Source organism: Oncorhynchus kisutch, linkage group LG23, assembly GCF_002021735.2.
Source record: "Oncorhynchus kisutch isolate 150728-3 linkage group LG23, Okis_V2, whole genome shotgun sequence".
In the NCBI taxonomy this organism is placed as follows: domain Eukaryota; kingdom Metazoa; phylum Chordata; class Actinopteri; order Salmoniformes; family Salmonidae; genus Oncorhynchus; species Oncorhynchus kisutch.
In genome coordinates, this window is record NC_034196.2 from 9,768,066 (window position 1) to 9,782,716 (window position 14,651).

The following is a 14,651-nucleotide window of genomic DNA, read 5'->3' on the forward strand; positions in this document are numbered from 1 at the left end:
TCCTATAGCTCCTTGGTGAGATTTCACTGTTCGCCCAGGTACACGTCGTGGCGATAATCGGTGACCAAAACCTAGACACACAAAGTATCCCTTTATCTCCCCTCTTTCTTACTTTTTCAGGGTTTCTCTCAGGTTCTTGAAACGGCCCTCTGATGACACTGTCTTCTGCAGCCTGTCCATCAACGACTTGGTCTGTTTGCAGACTTTGGCCCATGTCTTCTTCAGCCTGTAGATGGCGCTGCGGTTGAGAGCTGAGGTGATCTCTAGAACTCCGTTATAGTTGTTAAGGCAGCGACAGATATCAGCAACCGCCAACCACTTCTCTATGGAGTTAGCCCTGGAGCCCACGTCTGTATGGGCAATGATCTGAGACGCTACCAGGTTACTCATCTAGAGCAGGAAAACAGAAGAAAAACAGAGAGGGGGAAGGGAGAGGAGGAAGAGAAGGGATGAGAGAAATAAGGGAAGTGGGAAAGAGGCATAGATACAGAAAAGAGGGACAGGGAAATATGTTGAGATACGAGTATAGATCTGAAGCGCTGGCTGGTATAGAGCTATTGAGTATAGATCTGTTTTAAATCTTACATCGTTAAAGTGCTGACTGGTCTTCATGATGTATGGAGTTCTCTCTGACTTGTCCAGCTTCATCCAGCCCTGGCCCAGAAACTCTCTGGTGGACACGGAACACACCAAAACTATGCAACAACAACACATCACTATTCTCTGATGTAGAATATACACTCACACTATTCTCTGATGTAGAATAAACACTCACTCGTAAGGGATGCTCCTGAACACAATGTGGTCTAGCAGGGTGATCTGTTCAGCCAGCTCCATCGCAGACAGAGACTCAAAACACTCTGCTTTGGGACACTCCGCCTGGTAAACCAATATTAAACAGTGTTCCATGTCTGCACTACAAACGGGTTGACACCTAATATACACAAATAAGGGGAGCTTATATAAGTGTATTTTTTGCATATCCCCCCCTGAAAGTGAGGTCATGGCCAGGGTTCAGCCATTACTCAAGGTGACCCTGGAGGAATTAGGGTCAAGTTCCTCGACAGACTTTTCACCTTGTCGGCTCAGTTGGTAAAACTAGCAACCTCTCGGTTACCGGCCCAACACTCTAACCGCTAGGCTACCTGGCAGGTAGCCGCTAAATAAAAGGACACAGTGGACTAATATGGCTCTACAGGGGACTAAAACCAGGGTCACATACATAGTGCATGTCAAATACTTTACAATACTTGAGCTAAGCTTGATTTATTTCCCCTGTAAAATAGAAGCAATGGCGTTTTCCCAAAAGTGAAATCTCCGATCGAAATCAAGCGCACCTCAAATAATTCTAAATGCATTCTAAAGTATTTTACATCAAGTATTGGTTGGGTCTTCAGGGGGATGCTCCACCACAAGACACACTAATATAACTAATACTGTAGGTTCTAATTATTTATGGCGAAGACTTCAAATAGTCTAAATCGAGACTACGTATCTGGACAACGTCTTACCAGGATGAAGTGGAGCAGTGGACTTCTCTGTTCCAAAGTCAGCATTCCAAATTACATCAACATTCATTTACTGACTAAATAATAACTAAACACACTTTCTACCACCATATTGTTATAAGATGGCCCCGGAGAAGAAGGCATTTTTTTACTTTAACGAGTCTGACGAGGCTGATGCGAACGATATACTGCTTTCTTGGGAACAGGCCCAGATGCCCATGATTTGCGTGAAGACGAGGCGGAGAAAATGGGGCTGGAGGGTGGGCTGCCTTCTGAGAATTCGTAGGCGATCGAACAAACCCCCACTTCTTTCCATTCTGCTAGCAAACGTGCAATCTTTGGACAATAAAATAGATGATCTATGCAGATGATTAAACTACCAACGGGACATTAAAAACTGTAATATCTTATGCTTCACGGAGTCGTGGCTGAACGACGACAATATCAACATACAGCTGGCTGGTTACACGATGTACCGTCAGGACAGAACAGCAGCGTCTGGTAAGACAAGGGGCGGTGGACTATGTATTTTTGTAAATAACAGGTATCTAAGGAAGTCTAGCGCTATTGCTCTCCTGAGGTATCGTATCTCATGATAAACTGTAGACCACACTACCTACCTAGAGAGTTTTCATCTGTATTTTTCTTAGCTGTTTTACATACCACCACAGTCAGAGGCTGGCACTAAGACAGCATTGAATGAGCTGTATTCCGGCATAAGCAAACAAGAAAACTCTAATCCAGAGGCAGCGCTCTTAGTAGCCAAGGACTTTAATGCAGGGAAACTTAAATATGTTTTACCAAATTTCTATCAGCATGTTAAATGTGCAACCAAAGGAGAAAAAAAACTCTGGACCACCTTTACTCCACACACAGAGACGCATACAAAGCTCTCCCTCGCCCTCCTTTTGGCAAATCTGACCATAATTCTATCCTCCTGATTCCTACTTACAAACTAAAATTAAAGCAGGAAGCGCCGGTGACTAGATCAATAAAAAAGTGGTCAGATGAAGCAGATGCTAAGCAACAGGACTGTTTCGCTAGCACAGACTGGACTATGTTCCGGGATTCCTCCGATGGCATTGAGGAGTACACCACATCAGTCATTGGCTTCATCAATAAGTGCATCGATGGTGTCGTCCCCACAGTGACCATACGTATATGACCCAACCAGAAGCCATGGATTTACAGGCAACATCCGCACTGAGCTAAAGGCTAGAACTGCTGCTTTCAAGGAGCGGAAGCTTATAAGAAATCCTGCTATGCCCTCCGACAAACCTTCAAACAGGCAAAGAGTCAATACAGGACTAACATTGAATCGTACAACACCAGCTCTGATGCTCGTCGGATGTGGCAGGGCCTGCAAACCATTACAGACTACAAAGGGAAGCACAGCTGAGAGCTGCCCAGTGACCCGAGCCTACCAGACGAGCTAAACTACTTCTATGCTCGCCTCGAGTCAAGTAACACTGAAACATGCATGAGAGCACCAGCTGTTCTGGAAGACTGTGTGATCACGCTCTCCTCAGCCGATAAGAAATCCAGAGTACGACCTTAAAACATGTTAACGTTAACAAGGCCGCGGGGCCAGATGGATTACCCAGAAGTGCACTGCGAGCATGCGCTGACCAACTAGCAAGTGTCTTCACTGACATTTTCAACCTCTCCCTGTCTGAGTCTGTAATACCAACATGTTTTAAGCAGACCACCATAGTGCCTGTGCCCAAGAACACTAAGGTAACCTGCATAAACAACAACCGACCCATAGCACTCACTTCTGTAGCCATGAAGTGCTTCAAAAAGTTGGTCATGGCTCACATCAACACCATTATCCCAGAAACCCTAGACCCACTCCAATTTGCATACTGCCCCAAAAGATTTGCATACTGCCCCAAAAGATCCACAGATGATGTAATCTCTATTGCACTCTACACGGGCCTTTCCCACCTGGACAAAAGGAACACATATGTGAGAATGCTATTCATTGACTACAGCTCAGCGTTCAACACCATAGTGCCCTCAAAGTTCATCAATAAGCTAAGGATTATTGACACGGTCCAACAACACCAAGACAGTTGTGAAGAGGGCACGACAAAACCTATTCCCCCTCAGGAGACTGAAAATATTTGGCATGGGTCCTCAGATCCTCAAAAGGTTCTACAGCTGCACCATCGAGAGCATCCTGGTTGCATCACTGCCTGGTATGGAAACTGCTCAGCCTCCGACCACAAGGCACTAGAGAGGGTAGTGCGAACAGCCCAGTACATCATTGGGGCCAAGCTTCCTGCCATCCAGGACCTCTATACCAGGCGGTGTCAGAGGAAGGCCCTAAAAATTGTCAAAGACTCCAGCCACCCTAGTCATAGACTGTTCTCTCTGATACCGCATGGCAAGTGGTACCGGAGCGCCAAGTCTAGGTCCAAGAGGCTTCTAAACAGCTTCTACCCCCAAGCCATAAGACTCCTGAAACCTAATCAAATGGCTACCCAGACTATTTGCATTTCCCCTCCCTTTTTTTACAGTGCTGCTACTCTCTGTTGTTATCATCTACGCATAGTCACTTTAATAACTCTACCTACATGTACATATTATCTCAACTAACCCTGCACATTGACTCTGTATTGGTACCCCCCTGTATTTAGTCTTGCTATTGTTATTTTACTGCTGCTCTTTAATCACTTGTTACTTATATTTCTTGTTCTTTTCCGTATTTTTTAAAAACTGCATAGTTGGTTAGGGGCTCGTAAGTAAGCATTTCACTGTAAGTCCTACACCTGTTGTATTTGGAGCATGTGACAAATACAATTTGATTTAACTAGATTTGATATCTTGCAAATGAAATGGCTTAGCATCTATTCTAGGCAGTAGTTGTGTGTGTGATTGAACTATACATACCGTCTGTAGGATGTCTTCTATCTTGAGTTGAGCATCATCTTGTTCATCTTGAGAAAGGGCACTGAGAGACAAGCAGAGTCTCATGAATAACAAATGTAATGACACAAACACACACCCACTCTCACACACACTCTCACACGGTATACTAAGGTACACACACCACACACACTCACTAACTCTCACTGTGTGTGTGTGAGTGTGTGTGAGCTTGTACTTAAGAGTGTGTGTTTGTGTGTGTGTCTGTGAGTGTGTGTGTGTGTCTGCGAGTGTGTGTGGGCTTGTACTTTAGCTTGCGTGTGTGTACCTTAGAATGTTTCCGGTGGCTTTCCTCTCTTGAGGCAGCAGGTCTGCGTCTCGTAGCACCTCCTCCAGAAGGGTCATTACACCCACCTTCAGCTCACTGTTCATCTCAAAGTCCTGACACACACACAAACACACACGCAGCTTAGCGATAATTTCCCCCAGTCATTTCTTCAGAGGATGCTGTAAACTCAGAGGTACATCGTTCACTCCCTTCCACATCCAAATTATTATAGAGCATAAATTGACCTCTTCTCTCTGCGTCAACATCAGCCTGTTTCAGCATGTATGGTCACCTACACACCAGGACACAGGAGATAGGGCTGACCATCCTGTAAATGTGCATGTGTGTCCAGGCCCCACAGAGCAGATGGTGGCGACAGTAGTGTCAGAGCTGGGGTTTGTTCAAGAGCAACAGTCCTGTCTGCTACAGAGGGCAGGACACTAGGGGGCCCCAGTGGAGCAGGGTGACATTTCTCTGGACGTCACGAGAGTTGGACAGAGGACAACAGGGGTAGGCAGGCAGTGTTTGTTAGTGTATGTGGTTCAGACCTGTGAGTGCTTGGAGACCCAGTGACGCAGTACGTTGAGGACTCTGTTGGTAGCAGCTCTACGGATGATAAACTCCTTGTCACAGGTCCTCTCGCTATTATTGAAACCTGAGAGAGAGAGAGAGAGAGAGAGAGAGAGAGAGAGAGAGAGAGAGAGAGAGAGAGAGAGAGAGAGAGAGAGAGAGAGAGAGAGAGAGAGAGAGAGAGAGAGAGAGAGAGAGAGAGAGAGAGAGAGAGAGAGAGAGAGAGAGAGAGAGAGAGAGAGAGAGAGAGAGAGAGAGAGAGAGAGAGAGAGAGAGAGAGAGAGAGAGAGAGAACTTGTGGTGAAATGGTAAATGCTGCTGGTAAGACGGTTGTTATTGTTCATGTTGTCTGTTACCCTGGGAACTGCCGTGTCCGGCGGCTGCCGTGGCAATAGCGAAGGCTGAGGCTGGTGACATAGTACCACGATTGTTTTCCCCCGTGGAACCTCCAGACTGTCTGTATCGCATGTGTCTGGGTGTAGAGGGGGAACGACAGGGGGACTCTGTCAGGGGGACTCGGTCCTCGCTGACTTGAGGGTTAGACTCTGGGAGGAACTTCTCCAGAGAAACCGTCTCCAGAACAGCTGTTAATTAAAATATACAGGCACTCAGTGAGTGTGTGTCTGTGTTTGTGAGTGTGTGTGTGTCTGTGTTTGTGCGTGTATGTGTGTGCCAGCCTACCCCTGCGGATGCTGCGTCTGAGTTTTCCACAGAATGCGTCGATGCGCGGCATGTCTCCTCCCTCTTCTGGCGTTGGGGGGACAGGTTCCTGTGAACAGGTGGGGCGGCTCAGTTCTAGAAGGGCTTTTGTGGTGGTGGGAGGGGAGGTGGAGACCCCCAGGACTGTTGGCAGGCTGGGAGCCCGCGTACAGGTGGGAGGGGGGGATGAGAACCCAGATGGAGCCCGGGTGGCGTTGGGAGGAGGGGAGGAAAACCCTGAAGGGGGCCTGGTGGCGTTGGGAGGGGGGGAGGAGATGGAGGGAGGGTGAGAGGAAGTGGGGGAGTTAGCAGCAGAGGAAGGGGTGGAGAGGGTGGAGAGGTCTAGGACCCCTGCCTTGGAGGAGACCGGGGAGGAGAGGGAGAGTTTGCGGGAGTGAACCGGGGAGGAGGTGCGGGAGGGGATGGTGAGAGGAGGAGGAGAGGAGAACTTGCGACAGAGACGGGGAGATTTGTTGTTGAGGTGCTCGCCTCCCCATGTCCCCTGGTTGGTGGCAAAGAACAACTCCAGAGACCTGAGGAGGGACAGAGGGATGGGAGAAGAAGAGGAGGATAAAGACAAAAAGGAAGCACTTGATTATTCCTACATCACATGAGAAACCTATGTAACATCTATGTTAGCCCTCTGAACTAAAACCAAGAAGAAAAGGTATTTTTGTTTGAAAGGCTGTATGAGTGAAATGAACCAATGAAAGAGTCAATGGAGAGGCAGTGAAAAGAGGAGAATGTACGAGAAAAAAAAGAAAAAAAAAGAGTGTCACTCTTTTTGGTCCAGAGCAAGCCGTGTGATCTTCAGACTGTAGTCAGGACAGAGAGACGTGATGGACAGACGATCGGAGGAGTGATACTGAACCCTGAGAGGAGAGGAGGAGTGGAGGAGAGAAGGAGAAGAGAAGAGGAGAGGACAGGATGGCATGGGAGAGGAGGTGTCGAAGGGAAAGATTTGGAAGGAGGGGGTGAGGAGGTGTGACAAAACCAGGAGTGGAAGAGGGGAGTGGAGTGGAGGGGGAGGAAAGAGAAGGAAAGAGACAGAGAGAGTGATGGTCAGCATGCATGTCTATTATACGAGGATAGAGGGAGGAAGAGACAGAATGGATGAAGGAGTGATGTGGCATGAGAAGACACAATGTGTGTGTGGGTTCATACTGTATGTCTTTCTACCTGACCGGTATAGAGGTAAAAGGTTTCTTGTATATGTCGGCCAGTTTGTCCATGACCACAGCAGCGGTAGTAAAGATCCTGTACGTGTGGAGGAAGGTGTTGAGGAAGTCGATAGAGAGGAAGCGCAGGTCAGTCAGTCTCTCCAGCAGCCGCTCCACGCTGGCGTAGCGGATCTGGGGGACCTTGCAGGAGTTGAGCGTCTTGCTGAAGCAGATGTCCACATCATCTTTGTGCAGCCGTGCGTCCGACCTGGTGGGACAAGTATCAATAAAATCATCAGCTATTGGGTGATCTTCCAGATGGGCAAAGGGGATTGGATAACCTGGGGATTATCAACCCTCACTGACGTGGAAAAGAATATACAGTTTTTATTTGGGCTCTTACTTGATCATGTGCGGCACAGTTACTTTAGAGTTCTCCTCAAATACGCTGGTCATCAGGCCATTACAGCGGATATTATCTATACACTATAGACAGAGAGAAAGAAAAAGGTACAGAATGAAAGAAAGACAGAGAGAGACAAGAGGGGAGAGACAGTCATGTTACTGTCCATGGTGCTGAACCTCTTTCAAAATCAGTGCAGAGACTTGCAGAAGCAGTAAGTGTAGGAGTTGATTTGGGACTGGGCATCTCATCCCCAGGTATGTTTACCTGACTGATGTCACTGGTCCAGGCAGCTTTCTCCTGGCGGGAGGGAGCCAATAGGACGACAGAGAAGGCGGGGCCATCAGGGGGTTCCACCACGATTTTAAACTCCAGGTGGTTGAAGCCCTGACCTCCTGCATTGTCTTCAGGAGGGAGGTGGGAAGGATCAAGGTCAAAAAGTTTGTTGATGTATTGATTGATTGAATTGACTTATTCATTGATTTTTTACTTTATCAAAGATACTTACAGTCCTCATCATTGGCATCTAGCTCCTCTACAAGGGTACATTCTATTAGGGACAACACCCCACCCTGCTGTGAGGGTCAAAGGGCAGAGGTTAGAGGCCATACATCTAACACGCACGTGTAGAGGGAAGGTCAACTGTGTCAAAATCTGCTTGACATACAAATGTTTTCTACTACCTACACTACCGGGCAAACATTTTAGAACACCTACTCATTCAAGGGTTTTTCTTTATTTGTACTATTTTCTACATTGTAGAATAATAGTGAAGACATCAAAACTATGAAATGACACATATGGAATCCTGTTGTAACCGAAAAAAGTGTCAAACAAATCAAAATATATGTTATATTTGAGATTCTTCAAATAGCCACCCTTTTCCTTGATGGCAGCTCTGCACACTCTTGGCATTCTCTCAACCAGCTTCACCTGAAATGCTTTTGCAACAGTTTCCACATATGCTGAGATTGGTTGAGGTCGGGTGATTGGAGGCCAGGTCATCTGATGCAGCACCCCATCACTCTCCTTCTTGGTAAAATAGCCCTTACACAGCCTGGAGGTGTGTTGGGTCATTGTCCTGTTGAAAAAAAAATTGTCCCACTAAGCCCAAACCAGATGGGATGGCGTATCGCTGCAGAATGCTGTGGTAGCCTTGTTGGTTAAGTGTGCCTTGAATTCTAAGTAAATCACAGACAGTGTCACCAGCAAAGCACCCCCATATCATAATACCTCCTCCTCCATGCTTTACGGTGGGAAATACACATGTGGAGATCATCCGTTCACCCACACCGCGCCTCACAAAGACACGGCGGTTGGAACAAAAAATCTCAACTTTGGACTCCAGACTAAAGGACACATTTCCACCGGTCTAATGTCCTTTACTTGTGTTTCTTGGCCCAAGCAAGTCACTTCTTCTTATTGGTGTCCTTTAGTAGTGGTTTCTTTGCAGAAATTCGACCACGAAGGCCTGATTCACACAATCTTCTCTGAACAGTTGATGTTGAGATGTGTCTCTGTGAAGCATTTATTTGGACTGCAATTTCTAAGGCTGGTAACTAATGAACTTGGTCTTTTACCAAATAGGGCTATCTTGTATACCCCCCTACCTTGTCACAACACAACTGATTTGCTCAAACCCAGGAAGGAAAGAAATTCCACAAATTAACTTTTAAGTAGGCACAAATGCATTCCAGGTGACTACCTCATGAAGCTGGTTGAGAGAATGCCAGGAGTGGGCAAAGCTGTCATCAAGGCAAAGGGTGGCTATTTGAAGAATCTCAAGTATAAAATATATTTGGATTTGTTTAACACTTTTTTGGTTACTACATGATTCCATATGTGTTCATAGCTTTGATGTCTTCACTATTATTCTACAATGTAGAAAATAGTTAAATAAAGAAAAACCCTTGAATGAGTAGGTGTTCTAAAACTTTTGACAGGTAGTGTATATCAACACATTTCGTATGTATATGTTTGCATGTGTCTGACCATGTGAAAGTACAGATATCGCATCATAATTTGACCCATTTTGTCGCAGGAGGAAAATAATCCTGCGGCAAGAGGATTTGAATATCTGAAGAAATATTAAGAATCACCACCAGGGGGCAGCTGAAGCGGTGTTTGTGTACAATGCAGCACCGTACCTACATTGTACCTTAGACTGCAGGTCCACTGGGCGCCTGTTCAAGTAGCGTCTTGTGTGAATTCTTATGTGGATTATAGTTAACGGGCATATTTGTAGGGGATAGACTTATTTTTCGTTAGGGCATATCCGTTGAAATACATATATATATAAATTGTTTTATTATATGTGCAAGGGAAGCAATAGCAAGAATAGATGATTGGTGGCCTCAGTGCCTGTGTGGTCCAGGGGTTACAACCACTGACCCTGGCACACATATGGTTCGAATCCGGCCCACTGCCCTTTGACTCCCCCTCCCCCTATCTTCTCCATCTTTACAACACTGTTCTAGCTCTTCAAGGTAAGCAACAACAACAAGAAAAGACTTTTAATTCATTTAGATAGCCTATAACCTACATTAGGCCCACAAGCTAATTGCATCCATTTCAATGTTTTCAAGAAGTAAAACGAATAGTCTGATAATTTACAAAGAAACGTGTCTCAGCTCAACAAAATAGTCTTTGGATAGGCTCAAACGCATACACATCCTGACAGCTTTAAGAAAGGACATTTTAAAGCCATACAATACAGGCTTTCAATCCACAACAAGGATGACTTCAAATGCCGGCATCAAACTGGAAGCACAGCAGGCCTTTGCTACTGTAGCCGGCGCATAACAGTTTGGTAATGGAAATGTATAAAACGTGGGCGAGCACTGGAAGAAAGTTTATCGTTCTACGGCGGGCCTTCATCTATCAATCAACTGATGTGGCCCAAATCAGCTCATCAACTCAGACAGGGGAACACAAACAGTATGTGATTGGGAAGCTTAGAGAACGTATTGGAATATAATCAAATAACAAGGAACCTATTGCAACCATCGATGGCACTAGATTATCACCAGCTGATGTCTTTTTAAACGATCAATACGTGCTAAATTCACCCGCACAGCTGATCTCAATTGCAACCGTTATTGGTCACCTGATTACCGCGCCCTGAAAGATGATATCGGTGTTGCCTTCGTCCTGGTTGCAACCAAAGTCTTTCAAGATACGTTCGCCCTCTGGTTGGTATTATCATCGGAACAACTTAGTCCTTTTTGTAAATACTAAAGGTGATTTATCTATTTGACAAGAATTCCGTACAAAATAAATCAAGTATTTCCTAATTTACCACGGCAAATCTGTGGCAATTTACCCCACACTTTGTATGAAACTAACGTTGGTGTAGCCCACTGCTATTATTTTGTTTGTTAATAGATTTAAAATGACTGTTTCATGTCTTCACTATTTCATAACATTATGTCCTCTTAGTATGAACAGATTGTTTTTATATATCCTTAGAGAGTGAAAGTAGTGTTGGGTTGAAGCTCTTTGTGCATGAGAAGTCCAATTATTTCATGGACTGCAGTAGACTGTAGGAATGTCTACTCTCAGTTACTCATTGCCTCTCCTGACTGAAATACACGGAGGAGCACGTCATAAATCCTGGCTGATGGAAAAGTACCTCAGTACATCTTTGTGGAAGGGAGGGGGTGAGAGCTAAGGGTATAAATGAACACGGCGCTGTACTGAATGTACCGTATGTATTTGACTGTTACATCTTCACCGAGTAAACATTTGAAACATCACTTGGAGTTCGGGCTCTTTTGTATGATAAATATCTTTATTTTATTTTGAGATATTGCTTTTCTTATCAAATCTATAAAATGTCATTTTATTTGTCACATGCGGCGAATACAACAGGTGTAGACCTTACAGTGAAATGCTTACTTTACAATCCCTTAACCAACAATGCTTTAAGAAGTTTTAAGAAAAACGTGTTCAGTAAAAAATAATTAAACAGCAGCAGTAAAATAATAGTGAGGCTATATACAGCACAGAGTCAATGTGCGGGGGCACCGGTTAGTCGAGGTAATTGAGGTAATATGTACATGTAGGTAGAGTTAAAGTGACAATGTGTAGATAAAAAATGGAGGGTAGCAGCTGCGTAAAAGAGGTGTCTGGGTAGCCCTTTGATTAGCTGTTCAGGAGTCTTATGGCTTGGGGCTAGAAGCTGTTAAGAAGCCTTTTGGACCTAGACTTGGCGCTCCGGTATTGCTTGCCGGAGCGCTTCTCGATGGTGCAGCTGTAGAACCTTTGAGGATCTGAAGACCCATGCCAAATCTTTTCCGTCTCCTGAGGGAGGAGGAACAGGCTTTGTCGTGTCCTCTTCACAACTGTCGTGGTGTGATTGGACCATGATAGTTTGTTGGTGATTCTCAACCTCCAAGTTCTCAACCTATTCCACTGCAGCCCCGTCGATGAGAATGGGGGCGTGCTCGGTCCTCCTTTTCCTGTAGTCCACAATCATCTCCTTTGTCTTGATCACATTGAGGGAGAGGTTGTTGTCCTTGCACCACACGGTCAGGTCTCTGACCTCCTCCCTATAGGCTGTCCCGTTGTTGGTGATAAGGCCTACCACTGTGTCATCGGCAAACTTAATGATGGTGTTGGAGTCTTGCCTGGCCGTGCAGTCATGAGTGAACAGGGAGTACAGGAGGGGACCGTGCACGCACCCCTGACGGGCCCCTGTGTTGAGGATCAGTGTGGTGGATGTGTTGTTACTTACCATTACCAACTGGGGGCGGCACATCAGGAAGTCCACGTTCCAGTTGCAGAGGGAGGTGTTTAGTCCCAGTGTCCTTAGCTTAGTGATGAGGTTTGTGGACACTGTGGTGTTGAACGCTGAGCTGTAGTCAATGAACAGCATTCTCACATAGGTGTTCCTACTGTCCAGGTGGGAAAGGGCAGTGTGGAGTGCAATAGCGATTGCATCATCTGTGGATGATATTGGAGTGGGTCTAGGGTCTCTGGGATAATGGTGTTGATATGAGCCATGACCAGCCTGTCAAAGCACTTCATGGCTACAGAGTGCTACAGGTCGGTAGTCATTTAGGCAGGTTACCTTAGTGTTCTTGGGCACAGGGACTGTGGTGGTCTATTTGAAACATGTTGGTATTACAGACATGTTGGTATTATAAAGCAGCAGTCCTAACAACTATACTGCCCCAGGCCATGATTGAACTACATTTTGACAGTTGATTCATAACCTTACGTTCGCGATAAACCTTGAAATGTTTTTAGTTTTTTGATAATACACTGTAGATTTCAAAAATCATGGGCCAAGTTTTTTTTTGCCTGCTTTTACATCTTGTCTTTACATCTGATATTACAGGCCTATGTAGGCTATAGTTTAGGTGTAGCCTATCAGGGTTGGGGAGTAATAGATTACACGTAATCCGTTACATGTAAGGGATTGCAAAAACAGTAACTGTAATCCATTACATTAACAGCAAAAATACTGTAATCAGATTACAGATACTTTTGAAAAACTAGATGATTACTCCGAGGATGACTTTTAAATTCAGAAAGGATGTTTGCACATTTTTGGGGGATACTTTTCTCAATGACATTCAAATCAGCATTGAAAAAAGGTGCAAGTTCAAGTTTGTTCCACCTGAACGAGTCTGACCACAAGTCAGAGACCACTACGATGACACTCCAAATGTGTTTGATGGATCACGGGAAAAGAGCAGGAATGGGCTTTTGTAGGCTACAGTCTAAGCTGTGTCTTCCAATGGTGCGACTGCTGTCGGCATCCAAAGATTATCCAACTGAAATAAACGCTTGGAGGTCAGGATGACAGCAGTGGTGTAGTCTACGGCGATACGGATATCACTTATTGATATCTACATAGCGCATTGATGTGAATCACACTGCTGCTCTCTCATTTAGCTATTTGCGCCTCATTGATTGTGGTTGTTGTGGATGGCTGTTCACAAATCAAAATGTGTATTTGAACCCAATAATGGGTTGAATTCAAGACATTTACGCTGCCTATCAATCATTGCTTTTGAAACCAGTGGACAGCCAGTGAAAAATGTGCTCTTGCAACAGCTGCACAGTGCGGATCCCAGCCTATGGAATAACAGCTGCACAGTGCAGATCTAAGCCTATGGAATAACAGCTGCACAGTGCGGATCTAAGCCTATGGAATCACAGCTGCACAGTGCGGATCTAAGCCTATGGAATCACAGCTGCACAGTGCGGATCTAAGCCTATGGAATAACAGCTGCACAGTGCGGATCCCAGCCTATGGAATAACAGCTGCACAGTGCGGATCTAAGCCTATGGAATAACAGCTGCACAGTGCGGATCTAAGCCTATGGAATCACAGCTGCACAGTGCGGATCTAAGCCTATGGAATAACAGCTGCACAGTGCGGATCTAAGCCTATGGAATAACAGCTGCATAGTGCGGATCTAAGCCTATGGAATCACAGCTGCACAGTGCGGATCTAAGCCTATGGAATAACAGCTACACAGTGCGGATCTAAGCCTATGGAATAACAGCTGCACAGGGCGGATCCCAGCCTATGGAATAACAGCTGCACAGTGCAGATCCCAGCCTATGGAATAACAGCTGCACAGTGCGGATCTAAGCCTATGGAATAACAGCTGCACAGTGCGGATCTAAGCCTATGGAATAACAGCTGCACAGTGCGGATCCCAGCCTATGGAATAACAGCTGCACAGTGCGGATCTAAGCCTATGGAATAACAGCTGCACAGTGCAGATCCCAGCCTATGGAATAACAGCCGCACAGTGAGGATCTAAGCCTACGGAATAACAGCTGCACAGTGCGGATCTAAGCCTACGGAATAACAGCCTCACAGTGCGGATCCCAGCCTACGGAAAATAACAGCTGCACAGTGCGGATCCCAGCCTACGGAATAACAGCCTCACAGTGCGGATCCCAGCCTATGGAATAACAGCTGCACAGTGCGGATCTAAGCCTATGGAATAACAGCTGCATAGTGCGGATCTAAGCCTATGGAATCACAGCTGCACAGTGCGGATCTAAGCCTATGGAATAACAGCTGCACAGTGCGGATCTAAGCCTATGGAATAACAAGCTGCACAGTGCGGATCCCAGCCTATGGAATA

General features: G+C 45.7%; 1 protein-coding gene across 4 annotated transcripts in view; it reads right to left on the minus strand.

Annotated features, from left to right (window-relative positions):
* rasgrf2a (Ras protein-specific guanine nucleotide-releasing factor 2a) overlaps window positions 1-14,651 on the minus strand; it is a 50,819-nt gene that overhangs the window by 2,285 nt on the left and 33,883 nt on the right. Inside the window, exons 10-23 of one of the 4 annotated variants that reach the window (XM_031803061.1) lie at window positions 8,048-8,114; window positions 7,807-7,943; window positions 7,540-7,622; window positions 7,156-7,404; window positions 6,756-6,848; window positions 5,959-6,509; window positions 5,634-5,861; window positions 5,256-5,362; window positions 4,708-4,820; window positions 4,404-4,464; window positions 1,512-1,538; window positions 776-879; window positions 586-670; window positions 113-390 (exon numbers count right to left, since the gene is read on the minus strand). In XM_031803061.1, the coding sequence (XP_031658921.1) occupies window positions 113-390; window positions 586-670; window positions 776-879; window positions 1,512-1,538; window positions 4,404-4,464; window positions 4,708-4,820; window positions 5,256-5,362; window positions 5,634-5,861; window positions 5,959-6,509; window positions 6,756-6,848; window positions 7,156-7,404; window positions 7,540-7,622; window positions 7,807-7,943; window positions 8,048-8,114 (2,183 nt within the window). The remainder of the gene's footprint in view (window positions 1-112; window positions 391-585; window positions 671-775; window positions 880-1,511; window positions 1,539-4,403; window positions 4,465-4,707; window positions 4,821-5,255; window positions 5,363-5,633; window positions 5,862-5,958; window positions 6,510-6,755; window positions 6,849-7,155; window positions 7,405-7,539; window positions 7,623-7,806; window positions 7,944-8,047; window positions 8,115-14,651) is intronic. The other 3 variants (XM_031803062.1, XM_031803063.1, XM_020458589.2) reach the window with 3 other exon arrangements.